General features: G+C 55.8%; 4 protein-coding genes and 1 long non-coding RNA gene across 12 annotated transcripts in view; 2 read left to right on the forward strand and 3 right to left on the reverse strand.

Annotated features, from left to right (window-relative positions):
• On the reverse strand, positions 1-4,931 carry LOC306803691 (pepsin A-like). 3 transcript variants are annotated; one of them, XM_079309405.1, is made up of 10 exons: positions 4,416-4,931; positions 2,011-2,167; positions 1,774-1,918; positions 1,473-1,590; positions 1,242-1,360; positions 960-1,159; positions 722-838; positions 509-647; positions 342-434; positions 1-254 (listed from the first exon to the last, which is right to left on the reverse strand). In XM_079309405.1, the coding sequence occupies exons 2-10, from the start codon at positions 2,064-2,066 to the stop codon at positions 105-107; spliced, it is 1,137 nt and encodes a 378-aa protein (XP_079165531.1). In that variant the 5' UTR covers positions 2,067-2,167; positions 4,416-4,931; the 3' UTR covers positions 1-104. The 3 variants fall into 3 exon arrangements, with proteins under 3 accessions (XP_079165531.1, XP_079165533.1, XP_079165532.1); XM_079309407.1 differs by having other exon boundaries at positions 2,011-2,189; XM_079309406.1 differs by having other exon boundaries at positions 2,011-2,302.
• Positions 2,350-9,142, forward strand: LOC306803695. Its single transcript, XR_013774664.1, has 2 exons — positions 2,350-3,220; positions 8,754-9,142. It is a non-coding gene; the product is annotated as an uncharacterized lncRNA (long non-coding RNA).
• The window catches only part of VPS37C (VPS37C subunit of ESCRT-I), a 23,345-nt gene continuing 7,088 nt past the window's right edge, over positions 4,943-21,199 (forward strand). Inside the window, exons 1-6 of one of the 5 annotated variants that reach the window (XM_079309409.1) lie at positions 4,943-5,259; positions 6,014-6,143; positions 6,735-6,839; positions 6,909-7,080; positions 7,303-7,385; positions 7,632-9,142. In XM_079309409.1, the coding sequence (XP_079165535.1) occupies positions 6,747-6,839; positions 6,909-7,080; positions 7,303-7,385; positions 7,632-8,348 (1,065 nt within the window). In that variant the 5' untranslated portion in view covers positions 4,943-5,259; positions 6,014-6,143; positions 6,735-6,746 and the 3' untranslated portion in view covers positions 8,349-9,142. Of the gene's footprint in view, positions 5,260-5,556; positions 5,827-6,013; positions 6,144-6,622; positions 6,840-6,908; positions 7,081-7,302; positions 7,386-7,631; positions 9,143-21,199 lie in introns of those variants that run through there. The other 4 variants (XR_013774663.1, XM_079309410.1, XM_079309408.1 and 1 more) reach the window with 4 other exon arrangements.
• Positions 9,276-14,025, reverse strand: CD5 (CD5 molecule). Its single transcript, XM_079309404.1, has 10 exons — positions 13,876-14,025; positions 13,299-13,337; positions 12,750-13,040; positions 12,607-12,669; positions 12,216-12,515; positions 10,984-11,271; positions 10,679-10,810; positions 10,258-10,311; positions 9,909-10,013; positions 9,276-9,830 (listed from the first exon to the last, which is right to left on the reverse strand). The coding sequence occupies exons 1-10, from the start codon at positions 13,919-13,921 to the stop codon at positions 9,745-9,747; spliced, it is 1,404 nt and encodes a 467-aa protein (XP_079165530.1). The 5' UTR covers positions 13,922-14,025; the 3' UTR covers positions 9,276-9,744.
• Positions 16,610-20,927, reverse strand: CD6 (CD6 molecule). Of its 2 annotated transcripts, XM_079309782.1 has the most exons (12): positions 20,356-20,927; positions 19,180-19,239; positions 18,782-19,090; positions 18,414-18,713; positions 18,258-18,326; positions 18,023-18,160; positions 17,804-17,926; positions 17,625-17,720; positions 17,454-17,534; positions 17,212-17,358; positions 16,819-16,974; positions 16,610-16,737 (listed from the first exon to the last, which is right to left on the reverse strand). In XM_079309782.1, exons 1-12 carry the CDS (start codon positions 20,408-20,410, stop codon positions 16,640-16,642), a joined length of 1,632 nt encoding a protein of 543 aa, XP_079165908.1. In that variant the 5' UTR covers positions 20,411-20,927; the 3' UTR covers positions 16,610-16,639. The 2 variants fall into 2 exon arrangements, with proteins under 2 accessions (XP_079165908.1, XP_079165909.1); XM_079309783.1 differs by lacking the exon at positions 17,625-17,720.

The raw sequence follows: 21,199 nt of genomic DNA on the forward strand, positions 1-21,199 counted from the left end.
GGCTTCTCCACACCTTTATTGTCCTCGGTGGTGGCAGGAGTGCCAGGAAAGGGACAAGCCCTGCCAGCCACCGAGTTGGGAACACCTGAGACTCCCATCCCAGCTCAGGGCAGCTGGGACAGCCCCACCTTGTTGTTGGCCCTGTCGAAGATGACGTAATATTCCCGGATAAAGACATCCCCCAGGATCCAGAGCTCACCCTCCTCCGTGGGCACATCCATGCCTTGCAATCCCAGACTGCAGTACCCGTTACTCTGCTCCAAGGACATGGAATGGGGTGGTCACCAGCTGTTGGATCCCTCCCTGTACCCCCACAAACCCATTTTCAGTGGGATGCTCACCCTTAACACGTAGGCTCTGGGCGGCACTGGGAATTCTTTGCCATGGATGTGGAAGATGAGGTTTGGAAGGCTGCTGGCAGCCTCACAGCTGATCTGGGGAGGACATGGCAGGTTAGCAGCCATTCCAGCTGGGATCAAATGTCCTAGGGGGGATCCCAAGGCCTCACCTCGCCACTGGAGCTGGCACCAAGGAGCATCATGAGGGTCCGGTAGGCCCGGATAGGAACAGCCAACAGAGTGGTTCCTGTATCCACGATGGCCTGGCATCCCGAGGAACAGGCCACTGGAGCCCCATTGGCAGAGACACTGGGAAGAGGGATGCAGGGTGAGCCTGGACTCGCCCAAAACACCAGCTGGAGGGCATGGAATACTGGGAATACCTCTCCATGGTGATCTGCCAGTAGGTTTCGGCAGAGAGCGGGATCCAGGAGATGCCTTTGGTGGTGTAGTAGGGATCGATGGCACCGAAGAGGACGAAGCTCCCAGCTTGGCTGTCCCTGGAAAAGGGGATCCATCCAGAGTGGTTCCCAGCCCACCAATGCACCCATTCCCACTGGAAAATAGGGCCAGTGTGAGAGGAAAAAGGAGAAATCCTCAGCAGCTTTGGCTGGGATTTACCTGCTCAGGTAGACAGAGAAAAGATTCCTATCCACAAGGTTTTCCATCATCATGTTGTCGAAGACAGGGGTGGCTCCGGAGGAGGCAATGCTTGGGAATGCCAATCCCAGGATGCCATCAAAGGGGGTGTAGTAGAAAAAATCTCCTGGCTCCGTCTCAGCCAGCCCAAAAATCTGGTTGCGGACGTTGATACCAGCAACCTGGGAGAAAGGAGACAGGTGTGGGTTGAGCACAGTCCCATGGGATCCCATGGGATGAGGGGGCTGGAGCACCTGGCCGTACGTTGACAGTGTCGTATCCCAGGATTCCGGTCATGCTTCCCGTGCCGTAGGCGATGAACAGGGTGTCATTGGTGCTGAGAAACGTGGAGGATTGCGCGGGATTGAAGCGGTTGTGATTCCCTGTGGGGGTGGGAAGGACGGGGATTGCCTGGGATTTGTCCCTTGGGAAAGACTGGGCAGAGCCATGCAGGACTCCCAAAGGACACATTCCAGCCTCATTCCAGACACCTACTGCAGGCTGGGCTGGAACAGAAGACTGAGGGAACCCAGAGGTTGGAGGAGCCGGTGTCGAAGACCACGGTGAATTCCTGGGCTGGAGTCCCAATGGAGATGGTGCCAAAATACTCATCCTGTTGGAATGGGATTGGGAAGGGGTTAATGGGATGGGGAAAGGAGAATGGATAAGGGGCTAATGGGATGAGTTCAAGGGATGAGGAAGTGACTAATGGGTTGGATCCCAGGCCAGTGGGACAGGGAAAGGGCCAGTGTCCCCCTGTGCTCCCTGATCCCAGTTCCCAATCCCAGCCCCTCACATCCATGTAGTTCTCCAGGGGCTCCACAGCAATTCCTGGGAAATACTTGGCAGCCAGGTTGTAGGGATGCTGCTTCAGGTAACTCTCCAGCAACCCCTGCTCCTGTAGCCTCTGCCGCAGCGACTTCATCTTCCTCAGCGGAACCCTGTGGACAGCGACCAGGATGCGTCACTGGGATGCGCCACCGGGATCACCCCGCATCCCACATCCCTGTTTTGGGGACCCCTTGGGGCTCACCTGGTCTGGAAGCCCTGGGCCAGGCCCACCAGGGTGAGGAGCAGGAGCAGCTTCATGGTGGGAGTTCACGGAAAATGTGCCTCCGATCCCGGCCCCGCTCCTTATATCCCAGCTCCGGTGTTTGGCCGGAGGCCCCGATAAGAAAGGCAAACTGCTCCTGGGATGGTTATCAAAACGTCCTTAAGGAAGGCGGGGGGGAATGTCAAGCTGGGGGATCCCCAAATTCCTGGGAGGATTCGGGCCACGGGTATGTTGGCATGGGTGGGAAGCACCCCAGGTTATCCTGTGGGAGCTGGTGGGAATACAGGGTTGTTTGTCCTCTAAACCCTCTAATCCTCACCAGAGGGTTTGAGCCAGATGCTTCCAGGAATGGGCAGCCACAGCTTCCCCGGGAATTCCATTCCCAGGAATGCCTCACCACCCTCACAAGGAAGAATTTCTTCTCAATATCCCATCTAACCTGTTCTCTGCTAGTAGGAAGCCATTCTCCCTTGTTCTGTCACTCCAGGTCCTTTTCCAAAGTCCCTCTCCAGCTCTCCTAGAGCTCCTTAAAGCTTGGAAGAGGCTTCAAGGTCTCTCCAGATCCTTCTTCTCCTTTTGCCAAGGCTCCATAAAAGATTTTCAGGCTGCCAGGTCCAGATTTTCCATTCTGGGAATCAGCCAGGTCTTTCTCCTTTCCAGCCCTCTACTACACATCCCATCCTTCTTTTTTTCGCCTCAAGTATAATCCAGTGCTCCATCCCTTTTCTGCTAATATCCCCCATCCAGGTTCTTAATTTCACTCCTCCAGTGCAATCTAGCACTGTATCCTCATATTCTTCTATCATTCCAAGCTGAGATGGGGCTGATTCCAAGGGAGGAATGCCAGCTCCAGCCTTAGGGAGCCTTTGATCTCCTCCAGGACAAGGTGACCGTTCCAGAACCCATGGATCCAGCACGTGGTGCCGTGACCAAAGCCAAGGTGCCCAATCCCACTCTGGTGACCTTCATCCAGAGGCATCCAGAGCTTGGCTTTCCCCCAGCTTGTCCCAGTTTTCCCCCAGTTCAGGGACTTTGGACGTGGGAATGGAGTGACAGGACAAGGGGAATGTCTTCAAACTGGAAAACAGGATATTGAGAAGAAACTCTTGCCTGTGAGGCTGGTGAGGCCATGGAATGGATTTTCCAGAGGTGCTGTGGCTGCCCCATCCCTGGAAATGTCCGAAGCCAAGTTGGAGAAACCAACCTGGGACGTGTCCCTGCAGATTTTGGAGTTACCAAGTTTTCCTCCTTTTTTTGGCCAAAATAGTAAAGAAAACAAAAATATGAAGTTGTGCCAGAGCTATTTATCCATTTAAATTCTCAGAACTGCCATCCCCAGGGAATCAGGATTCCTGTTTTTCCAATGAAACCAAAAAAAAACCAAAAATACCAACAACATTTGCCCAGTTATGGGAAGTTTTAAGATTTAAGGGAAGCTTATTGTGCTGCTGGTAAATCCCACCAAAGTAGAACAATGGATCCAACAGGGATGTATTTTTGGATGGATGATATCCACAGAAGGAAGAAACTCTGAAATTCAGGACTGGGGAAAAAAATGGGAACTACTATTTAGCACTAATTAAATCCAGAATAAAATCTGGGAGGATTGAAAAATAACCCCTTTTTAGGGCATGGAATGGTTTCTTTATAGAGGAATCCTTGATTTTCCTGACCTTGGTTGGTGAAATGGAGGGCATGAGATGCTAGATGCTGGAATAATCCATCCTGGTGCTGGGAGCTCACTGGATGGGAGCAGGTGGCCTCCCTGCCACAGCTTTCCTTGGCACCAGAGGGCACCACAGCATGGGGAGATCCCAAAAACCCCCAGCTGGAAAGATGGATCTGGAAGCTTTTCCTCCTGGTTGATGCAGCTGGGGCTGGGTGAGGATTTCCAGCCCCAAAACTTAAGCTTTAACTGGGAAAATTCAGATTTTTCATGTCATTTTGATGTGGAAACTCCCCTTAGGATGAATTTAACTTCCATGGGAATCATCCTCTGGATCAAACAGGAATTTTCAGGCTTTTGGGACATCAGGACTTGTTCTGACAAAACTTCCTTAATTTTATCTCTGCAGCCTCCTCCCCTCAAAATCCCCTTATGGAGAAAGAGCTTTTCTTAGGAATGGATTAATGAAGTCAACTTTTCCAGGCCCTGTTCCCAGTTTTTCTTGTCCCTTCCCTAAAGGCTTTTATCACCAGGGTGCTTTATCAGAGCTGTCAGATGAAAGGAGGGAAATCTGACGGTCCCAAGGTGTCAGATTTCCGGGATTGGATTAAAAATATTTAATTAACTTATCAAGGAAGCCCAGGGATCTTGGCTGATCCTTGTGGGAATGGAATTCTGCAGAATGGGACCTCAGGGTGCTCAGGTCAACTTTTCCTACCTGCTGTGGGTGATTTTGGCTGGGGTTAAGGTGCCATCCAAGGGAAAAAAACATGTGGAACCATCTTTTGTGGAAATTAAGGACATTAATAAGTAGCTAATGGGAATATCCTTCTAAACCCACCTGTTTATCCCAAATTTATTTCTGTGTAACAGTTTTAAATGGGTATTTTTCCATTTCTTCTGTGCAAACCCAAACACAATTTTTCCTGTCTTCAAACCTTATGTTTTAATATAAAATGTTAATTACACATTTTCCAGCTTTTCCACGTCTATGGAAACCGCTCCAAAAGAAGCCTGGAAAATGTTTTTTTTCCCTTCGGAAAGTCAAGTCTCTTTTCTTTCCCATGGCACTGGGGGTTTGACCCGGTTATCAGCCAGGCTGGGAACAAACTGTCCTTGATTTCTCCGGAATTATTTGGGATCATATGACTCCCATTTGTTACACAACAGCTCTCAGGTGACGGGATCAGAGGTGCCTTTCCCAGATCCCAGCACTTCTGGAACAGCTGGGTGACCTTGCTGAAGGAGCAGGAATCATGGAGCTCTTCCCCTGCCTCATCCTTGCTCGGGTTTGGGAAATGTGCAGTTCCAGGTGGAAAAGTGGATTGTTTTCCCAGCATACTTTGGAAAAGTTGTGTTTCTGAAGCGGGTAACGGGACTGGAGCTTTGTCGGGAATATTCTTGTGTCATGCGAGGAGGAGCTAACCAGTTATCCCAGAGGAGTTTGCTTTGATCTCTTGGATCCAGCTGGAAGAACCTGACATTTTATGAATATCTGGGCTATTGCCGGGGTCTGTATGTGCTTCCTAAACCACTTCCAACCTGGCCTTGGACACTTCCAGGTATGGAGCAACTGCAGCTTCTCTGGGCACCTTCCTTTGCCAGCCTCACAGGGAAGGACACATTCCCACTATCCAACCTAAACCCGCCCTGCGTCCACGCGGAGCCTTCCCAACCTTCCCTATCGCTCCACGCCCTTCTCCAAACCCCCTCTCCAGCTCTCCCGGAGCCCCTTGCACCCCGCAAACACGAAGGATATAATTCCTACAGCAGCTACAGCTCGGGGAGAGCCCCGCGGGTAGCCAAAGAGCGATTGATGATTTAAAAACTCCATTAAATTGATGCGCGCTCCCGCCCCCCCCAACATGGCGGCGCTGGGAGGAACCACCCCCCTCACGCCGAGGGGGGAGGCGCGCGCTCCTCCCGCCCCGCCCGCGGTGGCCCCGCCCACTTCCGGTCCACACCGGAAGCCGGAAGCTGCGGCGAGCGGAGGGTCTCGGTGGCCGCTTGGTGAGTCCGGGAGAGGGCCGGGAACGGGAATAACGGGAATAACGGAAATAACGGGAATAAAGGCAGGATAATGGGGTAATGGCGGTGCTTCCGCTACGGTACTCGCTGCAGCCCTTCAGGTGAGCAGCCCTTTGCGTTCATCTTCCCGAGCGCCTGTGGATGCTTCTTTCCCACTCCCACCATTCCCGCTTTTCCCTCTTAAACTCCGTGAAACTCAGCTAATACCCCCCTAAAAAACTCAAATCAGGTGATTTCTACCCCACACCTGCAGCGCGGGACTTAATTCCCAGTTTTTCCCTCGGACAGGTTTATCTGGATCGTGGATTGGGCAACCCTGAGCATAAGCGTGGCTGTTGCGGCATTCCCGGCGTGATATCCTTGGGATGTTCCACCTGGATGAGAGGTAGAAGAGCTGGGAGCGAATAGGACAGCACAGGTGTGTTGTTGTTCCTTGGTTTTTAGGGCATTCCCATATTATTCCATCCCACCTCTTGGAATTTACACCAGACACGGGATACTTGCTAAACATATCAGGCAGCTGGGAATACTTGGGGTAAATCATGGATGTGGTGCAGGAAGTCCATAATTTCCCTGATCTTTTTGTTATTTCGCTGCATTCCATGGCAGGAAGGTGGCATTAGATGATCCCTGAGGTCCTTCCCAGCCCTGTGAGCACGGTGGGATATGGCCAGATCCCACTTTCCTTGGCAGGATGGGATGGAGTCTGGAATGAGATGGATTCTGGAGGGGGATGGAGACATCCAAATGGAATTTGCAAGTCAGGGCTGTGGGTGGATTTTTTTCTTTGACAAAACACTCTGGGACACACAGAATTCCATCCAAATAGGCTTGGGAAAGGGGGGAAAAGTCTTTTCCCAAGCAGGAGTTAGTGGGAATGCTGTTTCTCCCTCTCAGTGAACAGAACCCAGCACAGCTGCTCTGAGGACGTTAACAAGCCTGGATTTCAGTTGGGAATCTATTCCCAGTTGGATTGGGGAATTGGTTTGCCTCTTTTTTTGTGTCCCAGGAATCTGGGAGGATGGATACGCTGAGGAACCGGACAGTGGAGGAGCTCCGGGAGCTGCAGGAGGATTCCCAGGAGATCGAGCGCTTGGCTTTGGAATCCCAGGAGGTTTGTGGCAGGAGGTGGCTGCAGGGTGTCCTTGTCCTCTTCCCATGCTCACCATCCTGAATTCCACAGGTTCAGGAGCTCCAGCTGGAAAGGGAGATGGCCCTGGCTGCCAACCGGAGCTTGGCCGAGCAGAACCTGAAATTCCAGGTTCCGCTGGAGACGGGGCGCAGTGACCTCTCCAAGAAATACCAGGAGCTGCAGGAGCTGGCTGGGAGGTGCAGGGAGCAGAAGGAAAAGCTGGGTGAGCACTGGCATCTTCCCCCAGGAAGGGTTCTGCTTCCTGAAAAACTGCTTTTTTTCTGGCTGTTTTTTTTCCAGCAGCCAGAGAGATTGAGGATGTTATTCCTCTTGGATTTTCCTCCTTCCATCAGCTGTTCCCAAGCCTGTTCCTGGTTTTTCCCTGGTTTCTGTTCTGTGATAGTGATTTTTTTCTTGCCTTTTTTTCCCCCCTTGGTTTTCCCAGAGAAATTCTCAGCAGCGCTGCAACCTCAGACTTTGCTGGATCTTCTCCAGGTGGAAAGCCAGAAGATTGAAGAGGAATCTGAGGTGAGTTTAGGATTTATATCCATTGTGAATTCCAGTGATTAATCCTCAAAGACTTGCAAATAAACCCAATCCTTAAAATCGTGGGTTATCTTTGGAGTCAGCTGGGTTTTCTCCAAAGAACTGGATCCATCCTTGTTGGTGTGTGGGTGTTGCTCCTTGGGATGTGGCTGGGAGAGACCTAAATCAGGGTTAGGGAGAGGAGCAGAGGGATGCAGGGATAAGCCCAAGACTGTTCCTCTCTTCCAGAAAATGGCTGAGAAATTCCTGGAGGGCGAGGTGCCCCTGGAGACATTCCTGGAGCAGTTTTCCGGGATGAGGAAGTTGTCCCACCTGCGCCGGGTCCGAGTGGAAAAGCTGCAGGAGATCGTGAGGAAGTCGGAGGGATCCCAGGAGCGCACCAGGGACTCTCAGCCTCCTGTTCCTCCTCCTCCTCACGTTCCCACAGATCCACCAAAGCCCTTCCCATCGGGATCTCAGGCCTTCCCTCTGCCCTACAGCCCGGCCCCGCCCCTCCCACCTGGCCCCACAGCCCACGGAGCGCTGCCTCCTGCCCCTTTCCCGGGATCTCCAGTCGCCGTGGGACACGTGGCTTCCTCCCAGCCCAGCTCCCAGTCTGCCTTTCCCTACCCGCTTCCTCCAGCTCCCGGCTATCCAGCGGCTTCCGCAGCTGACTCTGCGCCAGGCTATCCCAAATCCACCTCGGCAGGCTTTTCCTGGTCTCCATCCCGGGGCCCACCACAGCCCCTGCCCTATCCTGCTCCCCATCCCTCTCCTCCCCCCGCCAGACCAGGATACTCTCCCTACATCCCGCCTGGAGCAGGGAGGCCGCAGTGTCCATACCCCACTCAGCCCCCTCTCCCGAATTTCCCGATCCCAACGCAGGCTCCCTATCCCGGACCTCCACCACCCTTTGGATACCCCCCACCTCCGAACCCTCAGCGTCCTACCTGGCCTGGATACTAATCCAGGACTTCTGAGGAACATCCTGTGCTGATTCCTCCTTTTTCTGGGGACTGAGGAAGGGGAGGGATCCCAGAGTGTTGCTCCTGGGTCCGTCGGTGCAAAGGAATTAGACGGGATAAGAATCAGGCTCTGGAGGTCGGAGCAAGAGGTAGAGCCAGACCAGCAGAAATCTCGAGAGGAGAAACCTCCAGGGAAACCTTGGAGCACCTTCCAGTGCCTAGAGTGGCTCCAAAAGAACTGGACAAGGACTTGGAGTGATGGGATAATGGGGAATGGCTTCACACTGTTAAAGGGTGGATTTAGATGAGATTTGGGAAGAAATTCTTCCCTGTGGTGGCGTTGACATCCTGGAGTGTTGGATTTCCCAGGGAAGTCATGGTTGCTCCGTCCCTGGGAATATCTGAGGTTGGACAGGGCTTGGAGCAACCTGGGCTAGTGGAAAGGGATTGGAAGTGGCTGATCCCTAAGATCCCTTTCCACCCAAACCATTCCAGGGCTGTCAGTGGGAGTTGGTGATTCCCACCCGGGCCTGGGCAACCTCCAGTATTCCCGACCTCCTGTGTGGTTTTTCAGGCTCCTCACATCCCCTTCTCAGGAAACACTTGGAAACAGAGGGAATGACAAATGATGGGAATGGGATTTGCTTTGCTCAGCACTTTATCCTTCAAATCCTGCCTGTATCCCTTTAAGTTATTTATAAGAAACGATTACTAATGGACTAGGAAGAGGGATTGATGGAAGCAATTCCATCCCTGGGATTAATTAGAGTAATAAAACTGGATGAATTAATTGCACTCTGGAGTCATGGCTGTGGTTATTTTGGGAAACAACAGAGTATCTGGATAAGGATTGATCCCTTTATCCCTTCCTGGCATCCAACTTCCTTTGGATCCCATCACTGAAATCTTTCACCCCCTCCCAGGACTTTCTTCAAGCTTGGCTCAATTCCTGCGTTTTTGGGGTTTATCTGTGGGATAAAAACGAGGGGAAAAGGTGTTTCCCTGTCCCAGTTTTCCCTCCTAACTGGGAGTTTGGAATCAGACTGGGATAGTGAAAGGAAGAGGACGAGGTGTAATTAGTACAAAACCCCAATTTTATTAGAGTTGTTTGTTATTAAATATCTCAGACTCATTCCCAGTATTCCTTGCATCCCTGACCTTTATCCATCATCCCAACTCTTTATCCTGGTTTGGGGAAGCTGGTGATCCCACTATTTCAAAGGGCTCCTAGCATCCCCCTACCTCTTAAATTCCTCTAAATAGCTTAAAAAAAACCAACAAAACCTCCTTTTCTCCCATGAGGAGGCTGGGAAGTGCTCCTGGAAGGGTGTTGGAGTGCTGGGATGCTTCCAAAGCTGAGGTGGGAGGTGGGATCAGCTCCTTTGGGAAGCAGGGAATCACACCCTGCGAGCGGAGTGCAGGTCATAGTCACTGTCTGAGGAGTTATCCGGAGGGTTGGAACGCTGGCACGCTGCTTCCAGGGCTGTGGAGGACATGGCTGCAGCTCACTGGATACACATCCATGGAATAGGAACGGGAAGGAGATGCTTCCAGCACTTACCTGGGTAAGCAGAGAGCTGGGAGCTCTTCTGGGGGGGCTGGGCGTAGTCGTTGTCCCCTCCCTGTCCCCGAGGCCTCGGTGCGGTGCTGGAGCGGTGGAAAGACACTGGAAAAGACAGCAGGATTGGGATTTTGGGGCTGGAACAGCAGCTTGGAAGGAGCAAACCCACCCCAGGAAGGGGCTCAGTAAAACTGCTCCCTGCTCCAGGCCTGCATCTCCTGGATGAGGTATATCCCCAAAGGAAGAGAGATCCAGGGCCCTTGTGCCAGGATCCAGGGGGGCAACACCCCAAATTCATCCCCAGGAACTCCAAATCCCATTCCCAGCTCCCCAGGGAGTTGCTCCTCACCCGTCTGGTTGAGTCCCGTGGGGCCAATCCACTGACGCTGCTTCTTCTTGGAGACTGAAGGAGAGAGGGAATTGTGCCTCCAAGGATCTTCCCGATGCTTCCTCCAGCTGCTTCCCCTCTGCCAGCCCCATATGTCATCCCAAATATTCCCCCCTTCCCAATAATCCCCCCTCAGGATCCTCCACCTGCTCTTTTGTGTCTGCTTGGAGCTTAATCCCTCTTCCCACTCCCACAATCCATGTGGGACAGGCTTGGGGACAATGGGATGGGGGATGTGTCAGTCTGAGCAGCCAAATCCCCCCACCCCGCCAAGGAGTTTAGGGAAGCATCCATGGAGCTGGCAGCCCTGAGCTGGTACATGGGGATGGTGGAGTGGGAGAGGGAAGAAAAGAAGGATGAGGATCCCAAGGTTGTCCCCTACTTCTCTTCATCAGCTTCCGATAGGCAGGAGGGCCACAGATCAGGGAGAGGATGAGGAAAAGCAGCAGGGCCAGGCAGATGCTCACAATGGTTCCAGCAGATGTTCCAGTGGGAAGCGGCTTTGAGTCCTGGCCTGGGAAGAGCAAAGATGTCCCCAGATGTGTCCAGCTGGAGATGGGTGCTGGGATATGAATATCCAGTACCCCGCCAGGAGCCCAAATCCCATGTGGATTTGGTCCCCCCACCCCTGCCCGTTCCGTAGGTGTGAGAATTCCAGCTCCCACCCCCACGGATCACACGGCTTACACACGACTCTGGTCCGGGGGCAGCTCCGGATATTCCCGAGCTTGGGCTGGCAGAGGTGCAGGGGACCAATCCCACAGGTGACTCCCGTTGAGGGAGGCTCCCGGATTTCCATGCTGGAAGTGAGATTCCCACAGCCCAGCTCCCGGCAGATCTGCCGGCCACGCCTATTTCGCTGTGCTGCTCCAGAGTCACACAGATCCCACCACTGTCCCGCATGGAACACCTGGATGTCCCCTTCGCATGGGGTGGGGCCGGCTGCCAGCCTCCGCAGGGCCCGCGGCTGGGAATCTGTGGGAGAGAGGAGCAGATCCACAGAGAGAGGGGTTGGATCCACAGGGAAGGGTCAGACCCATGGGGAGGGGTGAAATCCACAAGGAGAGGGAGCAGATCCATGGGTAGAGGGGGATCAGACCCATGAAAGACAAGGGTCAGATCCATGAAGTGGCGTCAGGCATGATCCCAGCATCTCCCTTCATACCACCGGGACTGAGCCAAACCAGATCCAGGCATGGAAGAGCTTTGAACTCTTCCCATGGGAAATGCAGCAAGGAAGCCAGCTCTGCCAGCTGCCACTGCTCATTAAACCCCCAAATCCCATGAGATTCCAAGCTGGGGCAGATGGCAGAACCCATGAGGAGTGTGCTCTGAGCTTCATGGCTTGGCTGGCTGTGCCACAGAGCTGGTGCCTAGCTGATTTCCAGGGAATGCTCATGGAAAAGGTCAGAGAGAGTCCTGTGGCTGGGAGATGCTCATGGCAAGGGAAAGAGGCTCATGGAAGGGAAGATGGTCATGGAAAAGCAGGGAGATGCCTGTGGCAGGAAATATATTCAGGCACATGCCCGAGGCAGTGAGATGATCAGAGCAGGGAGATGCTCAAGGCTTGGAAGGTGCTCAGGAAACACACGAGGCATGGAAGCAGCTCATGGAGCTGCCCTCAGCAGGATGCCCACAGCCTGTTCTCTGCCAGTGTTCCCCACTCCTAGTGTGAATTTGGGATGCTGCCGTAGCCACTCTCCCTCCCTGGCTCATCCCCCGCGGAAGTGCCGTGCTCGGCACTGCCGGGAGCTGAGATTTCCTGTTTTGCCTTCACACCCAGAAAGGAAGAGCGGGAGTGGGTGGGCGAGGCCCACGGGGCAGGCTGGGATGGGGCTGCTTCCCTGCTCCAGCCTCAAAATCCTGCTGGGTTATCCCACCAGAGCAGGAAATCATGGATGCACCAGGACCATTCTCACCTGAGCAGGTGATGAAGGCGGGCATTCTCCCTCGGGAGCTGGTCCTGTTGAAGCAATCCAGTAGGGAATCACTCCCACAGGAATCCACCACCTCCCACTGCACCGGCAGGTGGATCCCTGGATCCGGCTCTCCGTGGCTGTTCCCAGCAGTGCCACAGTGCAATTCCTGGCAGATGAGGGTGACCAGGTGTGGCTGGATGTGCGGGCTGCTCGCCACAGTCCCCCACAGCCCCTGCTTGTGCAGCTCCAGGAAGCCGGAGCAGCTGAAATTCCCATCCACCAGCCGCAGCCTGGGGGGTCCTGGAGAGGGATTGGTGATGGAAGAGGAAGTGTTATGGATTGGGAAGTTCCCAAATTTCAGGCTACAGATTCCTCAGGATGAGGTGCTTACCCACGGGCTCTGGGGTGGTGGTTGGGGGTGCCGGTGTGGGCTTGGGTGTCGTTTTCACTGGCTCTGGAATGAGAAGAGAGGGGCCACGTGGGCATGGATGATCCCTTAGGATTGAGGTGGCCGGGCTGGGTGTCCAGGCTCACCTCCACAGGAGACAATGGCGTGCTCTGTGCAGTTTTCCAGCTCCCAGTTGCATCCCAGTTCATTCGGTGACTCCCTGCACTTCCTGGGCCAACTTTGTGGCCCTTTTCCACCAGGAATGATGAGCTCCAAGGGCTCAGAGGTCATGGGGCCACACTGCAGCAGCTGGCAGATCCAATCCAGGTCGCCCATGCTCACGCTCTCCCAGCAGATTTGTCTCCATTGGTTTTCCCAGTTCACCTCCAGTATCCCAGTGCAGCGGCAGCCGCCTCTGGTGAGTCTCAGGTTGGGTTCTGTGGGAAAACACCAGGAAAACACCACCATTAGGGGCTTTCCTTCCCTTCCCAGCAGGTTTTCACCCTGGGAACGATGGAAAAGCCCTTGGTGGCGCTTTTGGGAAGCAGCTGGAGGAATGGGAGCGTGGAGGGGTCGAGGGAATGTGGGGGCCTGAGCTGGGACCCTGCGCCGCTTCCGGATGATGCAACTCCAGCCCCTGCCATGCTCACGGAGATGGGGAGGCATTCCCAAAGGGCTGCTCCCCAGATTCTCACCTCCAGGGATCCAGGTGGCTCCTCCATGGTCAGGGATGGCTGCGAGAGAGAGCGGAAATGGGGTGTCAATCCCGCATCCCGCCCTGGGGACCCCAGGTTTGGGAGAGCGGCTCCGCTGCTCAGCTGGTTGATTGTTATTTTGAGGAAAAGGGGGATTTTGTGGGAAAACTGGGATTTTTGGGGGAGAAAGGCAATTTTCTGCCTTCTCATTCATCTGCTGGGGGATCTTTAAGGCTGAGAAAAGACAAGGACCCTGAAAATCACTGCTAATTAGCCCAGCTCCTGGGTGGAATGTTTGGGAATGGTGTCATGTGGACTGAGGGAAGAGCAGGAGCTGGCAGGGAATGAGGATGGGGGGACACCTGGCTGCCCTCAGCACCATTGACTCAATCTTGGGACCCTGGGGACCCCCAGAGCGAGGTGAGTGGGGGTTTAGGGGGTCACCACGATGCTTCCCACCCCAAGGCCCCAACAGTGGCTCATGGATGGTGCCGATCCCACCCGGAGCGGGAAAACCAGTTCGGGTTCAGCCACGAGATTTGAGCGGCGTCCCAAGGTCAGGGTGCCTGGTACTCACCCCACATTCCCAGCAGGAGGCACAGGACGGGCAGCCGGGTTGCCATGGGCTCTGCTGGTGGGATGGGGGCACGGGAGGCTCCGGAGGCTCCGCCGCCTCCGCTGCCCGGCCCGGAGCAGGCGAGGGAGGGGGCCCTGGCAGGAACCGGCTGTTTTTCCTCCCTCTGTGGTTTTTTGACGTCATCTCTAGGCACATTTGAAGGCTCTGTTGCCTCCCTGGGTCCCGCCAAGCACGAGAGGAAAGGGGTGAGAAGCTTGTGGGGTTCAGCCCCTGCCAAATCCCAGGGTCTCCACAGCTCTGGGAAAGGGAGGTAGTGGATATAATCCAGTGCCAAGGGAGATTTGGGGGTCCTCAAGCCCTCCAGGGTTGCAGAGGAGTTGATGTCCATCATGGCACTCCCTGAAATCCTGTGATAACCCCCAGGAATGGGATGGGGAAGGTTTTGACCAGGCACATCCCGAGTTCTGGCACTCCAGGGACACCCTTCAGCCCTGCAAGGGCACGTGGGGCACCATCGGTGCTGGACCCAGGCAGGGCAGAGGCGTTAATTGATTGTGCCCTAATTAATTGCTCTGAATCCAGGTCAGGCATGCTAATGAGGCAGCTGTTTTCCATTGACTCTGTGGTATTCCTGCTGGAAGAAGAGGTGGATAGAGCTTCTCATCCCATCCTGCTCCACCATCCTTGGATGCTTCAGCCACAATCCTGAGTAGGATCTCAGGATCGGGGTGTTCCCTGTAGCCGTTGCTTGCTCCCATCCCAGTTATGCCAGGGGTTCTGCTGATCCTGGTGGGAGCAGGCCCTGTTGGAATATCCCACGTGGGGATCCTGGAGCTGCCCCCCAACCACTTTGACTCTGAAAATTCCCTGGAAAAGGAGTGCAATTCCCAGGCCTGCTGCCACGGGACTCAGTGGAGGGTCTGCAAGCTGCAGCCCCTGAAATCAACCTGAAATTCAGGATTCACCTCAAACATCCCAGGACACTGTGCCTCTAGGAAAGATCCTGTTATCCAGAGGTGTGTGACCCCCATGGACATGGGGTGTTTTGGGCCCAGCTCTTCCCTCAGAGCTGTGACTGGCTCTGGAGACCATGAGATCCCAGGGAGAGGATTTGGGCTCGGATTGAGCATCCGCCTTGCCTTGGGCGCTGCGAGTCAGCTCAGCATCCTGAGCATGCCGTGGCAGCTCGGGATGATTGGAATCCCTTCCCGGGGGGGAGTCTGAGGGGCGCTGGGAAGTGCTGACAAAGCTGCCTGCCGTGAGGAGCCTTTTAAAAAGCAGGAGCTGCCTTTGGAGCGAGCAGGAAGGGGCTTGTCAGCTGTCGGCACGCTGCTGGGATCATAATGATGAGGAGAAGGGGGATTTTTCCGGGCGGGAGCAGCTCGGATGAACGGCTGGCACTGATGTGGCTGTGCGGGGATGGAGGTGACACCTTGCGTAGGTGGCCATGGGCTGTGTTGTCACTCTCCCAGGGCACTGCTATCCCCAGGGAACTGGTGCCCTCAAGCTGTTGGCATCTCCATGGAATTGATGCCCTCCAGGGCTTTGGTATCCACAGGGAATTGGTGGCCCCAACCCCCTCCCCTTTGGTAGCTTCCAGGGCTTTGTTATCCCTAGAGAACTGGTGCTCTCCCAGGAATCAGCACCCTCAGGAGACTGTCACCCCTCTGGACATTTGAATGCCACCCAGGACATTGATACCCCCTGGATTTTGGGTGCTACCCCCAAGGGCATCAGGATTCTCCCCAATTCATCGATCCCCCAGCCTGTCCATGCCCCAATCCCAGCGATTCCAACCATCTCCTCCCTCCCAGCACCGCTGGAGCCAGAGGCAGGGCTGGGGCACCCCCCGTGCCCACCCTGTGCACGCTCCTCTCTCAGCCCTCGCCTCCCCGTGCCCTTTGTCGGGGTTTTGCTGCTATTTTGGGATTTCCTCCGTTGTTGCGGCTCCTTTGTGTGGGGCCTCTCGCTCAGCAAACAGCTGGAGGATGTGGGGGGGCCACATTTTCCACTTGGGGTGCAGATGAGCCCCGACCTCCTCCCTGGGGAGACAAATCTGACAGCGGGGCCGGGGCGGGAGGAGCTGGCTTGGGAAGGACAGCGGGAAGTGGAGTGATGGGGGGAGGCAGAGGGGTCCCAGTCCTGGGGTGATGGGTGGGTGCTGTGCCTTCTCACAGCTGGAAGAACCCCCAAATTCCAAAGCTGGAGTGGGGCTTGTCTGCAGGAAGCTGCCTCCTGCTGGGGTAGGGATGGACTGGGAGATGCTGAAGGGTTTGGGGGTTGTATCCCACCCCCATAGGGCACTATGGGGTTTGGGGTGGCACCTCAATGGCCTCCCTTCCAGCATCCCTGGAGCCTTCTTGGACAGGATTTATGATTTATGTACAGCATGTTCCCAGGATAGGGACTGTCCTAGAAGGGTGTAGGGAAGCTCTTGGGGGACGCATGGGATTTATTTCCATGTTCCCCCTTCCTGCAGTTTAATTTCCACCCCTGGTGCTATGGAGCTAGATCAGGGCCCTGCCACTCCTTTCCCTGCTCCTGTGGGCTGGGAAAGGGATATTTGGCCATCTTTGTGCCACTTAGTGGCCAAGTGGGAGCACTTAGTGGCCTAGCCTCACTGCGGGGCTGGTGACACCCCTATGGACAAGGGACGCTGTAGGAATTACTTAATTTTAATGACAGCACAGAGGAGACAGCTGGAGCATTCTGGAAGAGATAGCCAGAGAATTCCAGATTTGGCCTCTGGAGCGGTGGGACAGGCTCAGTAGGCAGAGCAGTGGATGTCGTCGTAGTCGCTGCCCTCGGAAAATTCGGGATCCTCCACGTGTTCCCCGGAGGGACAGGATGGATCTGACCAGCCTGCAGACACAGAGTCCAACAGGAGGATTTGGGAATGCCCTGAACTCCCTGTGCCCCCCACCTCCAGCTCAGGATCCTCACCAGGATGTGAGGAGGGGTCTCCGGGGGGCTCCGTCTCCTGCACGTTCTCGTACCACTCCCCCGAGGAGGTGCTGGAGCTGCCGTCAGGATCGGGATCTGCCGGAGCTGCAGGTACCCAGGGCTGGGAGGGCACTGGGGCAGGGGCTGCCAGGGGAGCTGGGGGAGCAGGGTCACTGACTGGAGCTTTCCATCCCTGCTCCAATGCCATGAGATCCCATTTCCTCACTAGGGTTGAACCCATCCCTGCTCCCATCCTTGGTGCTCTATCCCTGCTCCGATCCCTGCTCCTCTTCTTGGGGTCCCTGAACCTCCATTCCCTCCCCATCCCTGTGGTCTCTGCATCCTTTTCTCCCACCTTTGGGGTCTCCCCATCCTTGCTCCCACAATTCCCACCTGTGCCATAGCCATGGCTAGTGGCTGCTGGTTGCCACTGAGTGCCATGGGCAGGGGGGGGAATGCTGCCATTCCCATAGGGCTCCATGGAAGAGGATGTGGAAGAGCTGGAGGAGTTGTGGAGTGGGGGTCTTGACCTGGCCGGCACTGTGGGAACAAGGACATCAAATGTGGGAACAAGGACATTGGAAGAGTGTTTGGCCACCCTTCCACCAATGGGATAGACCCCCCTTGTGTCATACCATCCTCAGGGAACGGCTCCATCCTGTCCTGATTGGGTCTCAGAGGGAGAAGATCCTCCCTGGAATGCCGTCGCAGGGAGTCTGTGGGAAGAGGAGAGGGGTGGGAACACCCTGGGTGACAGGGATCCTGGGACAGGGTGTCAGGGATCCCAGAGGAAGCGGGATGCTCACTGTAGAAGGTGGACAGGGCGACGGGAGGCTTGCTGCTGAACTCATAATATTCCGAGTCGGAATCAGAATCCTTGGAAATGGCTGTGACCAGAGGGTCTGGGGGTGACAAGGGGGTGTGGCCTCTGTCACCAGCCAGGACCTCTGGCCCCACAGCCCCCAGGGGGATCTGCCAAACCCACCTGATCCTTTGGGAAGGTTGTTGGGAGTCTCCCTGTAGTCGTTGGGGATCCCGGAGGGTGCGTCAGGCCTCTGGAAGCTGTGGGTCATCTGGACTGGCGTGGGCATTCCAAAGGAGGACATGGCTGTGGGGACAAGGGAATGCACCCACTCCATGGCTGAGCTGATCCAAAAAGGGGGGATTGTGTCCCAGTTCTGTGTCCGGATCCCGAATTCCTTACCACTCCTCTTCCTCAGCCTCAGCAGGGCAGCGGAAAAGGCCAGCACGGAGAGCAGGAGCAGCGCCGCCAGCACCAGGCACAGGACAAAGAGGGGACTGTCCCGTGGTGGCGTCCCCAAGGTCGGGATCCCCTCCTCGGCTGGGACAGAGAATGAACAGAGCTCATCCCACATAAATCTTTCCTCCTGGGAATTTTACCCTGATTCCAGGGAATGGCCGAGGGCTCGGACACTCACCGTGCAGGACAGTGGCATTCCTGGGCACCACCTCAGCCGTGGTCGTCAGCATCTCCAAACCCTGGGAGCCTGGAAAGGGCGGGAACAGAAACCAGATACTTGGGAGAGGGCAGGACCCAGGCCATGCCTCAAATCCCATCAGGAAGGATCCAGTACCATTGCAGATGACCCCGGCAGCCCAGGATTGGTAGCACGGAGCGGATTTGTTGAAGGTCCACTGGCACTGCGCCAGCGAGGGCTGCAGGCTCCCGCACAGGTACACCATCTTCCCGGGAAGCGTGTGTCCGAAGGAAGGCCTCTGGAGCGCGTCCCCGCAGCCCAGCATCCGGCACAGCACCGTGGCCTCCATCTCGTACCAGGTGCTGTTACACACCGTGCTCCATGTGCCACGGAAAAACACCTCCACCCTGCCGGCACATCCATCCCGGCCTCCGGAGAGCCGCCACTCCTGGTGCTCTGTGGGAAAAGCGCAGGGATGAGGATGTGCCGCCAGCATCCCCGGCTCCGGAACATTCCAAACCCACCTGAGCAAACCACGCCAGCGTCCTCCTTGTGGCTGCAGTCGTGCTCCAGCTCGGCCGGACATTCCCAGAGGTGCCGCTCGTGTCCCTCGCATCCCACCTCATCCCGGAGGATGGGGCCGTGCCCGCGGCCGAAGGCGGCGTTGCCCCGGACTCTCACGGCGTGGCCGCACTGGAGCTGGCGGCACACGACGTCGGCGTCGGGAATGTCCCAGCCGTCGTCACACACCGTCCCCCACGTCCCCTCCTGCTCCAGCTCCACCCGGCCCTCGCAGCGGCTCCGGCCGCCCGCCAGCCGGAGTGCTCTGGGACCTGGGAGATGCACCGGGAACGGTGACCTGGCATTGTCCCAGAATCCCAGAAAGTGGGTGTAAGGATATCCCTCAGCCTCCCACACTCACCCTGTGTCACTGAGGTGTTCCCAGCTGGAGTACTGGGAGGTTCCGGCGTTTCTGTGGGGACTGTGAGGAGAAAGAGCAGAGGGATGAGGGGCTGAGCTCCCCCAAACCCACCAGAATGTGGCCAAGAGGATTCTCCCAGCTGTGAGTGGCACAGTGGGAATCCCCCCAGGCTCTGACAAAGCCGTCACAGAGCTGCTGCATCCCAAAAATCAATTCCCGTGTGCCCCAGGAATTGGGGTAAATCCTGGTGTGAAATCTGGTGGGAGAATTTGGCCTTAAATATGGGAATACTGGGACACGACTCAGTGGTGGAAGAGCTGAAATTTAGGATGTCATCCTGCATCCATGTTGTTCCCACCTTCTGGTTCATCCCTGTGGACATGGAGGGGCTGGACCTGCCTATACCCACCATTCCAGAGCCACAGGTGAGTGGATGACTGAGTTATCCCTAAAAATGCCCCATTTGGCTCCTCTAGGTGGAAGGATTCAGCCCCGGAAAGGAGGCTTCCAAGAGGCTGCATGGGTGGGAATCCTGGGAAGAGACACCAGAGCTGATGGGGTGTGGATTGAAGTTAAAATGCTCAAGGAAAGGCCAGGGATGGGGCGAGAAGGTGGGAATGAGCTGCTCTAGGTGGGGATGGAGGTGTGAGAAGGGCGGAAATGGGGTGATGGGGCCGTTTCCTCATTGATTGGAGGCCTTGAAGCAGCTCCTGGCAGACATTTTGACAGCTAAACCATCCCAAATCCTTCCAGGGTTGGGGGGACAGGTGGTATCGTGTCCCAAAACCATCCAGGGGGTACAGGATGGGCTTCAGGTCCTGAGTGTCACCCTGTTCCCAAAGGGATTGTAGGTGGGATGGCTCCAAGAGCACCTTTAGGGTTTTTGGGTCCTCTTTTAGGGGTTCCCAGGGTGTTTTTGGGGGGTTCCAAGGGGACTTAATCCTTAGGAGAATCCCCAAGCCTTAGGGTACCCTCTTAGGGGATCCCTTTCCCCCCATCTCAGTGGGTTGAGGGGCAGCATCCCCCACCACTGACACCCCTGTTGGGGACCCCCTAGGACCCCCAGTGCTCCCCATCCCAGGGAAGTGGCAGGTCCCTGACCCCAAATCTGTGGCTCCACCACCCCAGGGTCCCCAGAGAGTGATGGCAAAGACCAGGATGGGGACGGTGACGTACCTTGTGCAGGTGCCACGGCGGAAAGAGCCACCAAGAGCAGGCAGAGCCACTCCATCCCTTCAGCGGGGCAGCCCCATGGAATTCAGGGATCTGGGATTCAGGGGTCCCTCTCTCAGCAGTTTGGGGACATGGCCTGGCCGTGTCCCCGCGCTCCAGCAGCTCCGGCAGGGAGAAGTGAGACTGGCAGAGGGCAGGAAGCCGACTCTGCTGCAGGGTGGAGGAGGGTGATGCGGTGGCTCCATCCTGCCCCAGCAGAGGAAACGGGGTTTTGGGGACCCTGGAGACCCCCCGGGGCACAGGATCTTCGTGGATCTGGTGCTCCCACACTGGAGGACACAGATCTGGTGGAGCCATCGGGATCTGCTGCTTGTTTGTGCCTCCAGGTCGTGGATTTGGCGTGGTGGCATGGGGGGGACTCAAGCTCTCGTCTCCTGAGCTGTGGGACATCTGTGGGGTGATGAAGAGCCAGGAGTTCCCCTCTTCTCCCTGTTTTTTGGACTCAATTTTACCTGCAGATCCACATCCCAAGCATCTTCCAGCACATGCAGGATCACCCCAGGACCCTCCAGGAATATTAGGTGAGGCATAAGGCTGGAATTTCCATGGGTGGGAGGTGGGGTATGCCAGGAGATGGTGATCCCCACCATGGGTGAAGGCTGGGATCCAGCTGAACACTTGGGGACCCAGGATGCTGGGAAGGGGGGACAGGATTCCAGTCACCCCATTTCATCAGGGTTTCAGAAAGCTTGAGCAAGCTGGGAGCAGGGTGATGGGGTGGGGGATTTCCTGCTATTACCCAGAGTGTCTTGGGATTGCCAGGACTTACTGGGAAGCTAGAAGAGTG

This window comes from Erithacus rubecula, assembly GCF_903797595.1.
Source record: "Erithacus rubecula genome assembly, chromosome: 6".
Taxonomy (NCBI): Eukaryota; Metazoa; Chordata; class Aves; order Passeriformes; family Muscicapidae; genus Erithacus; species Erithacus rubecula.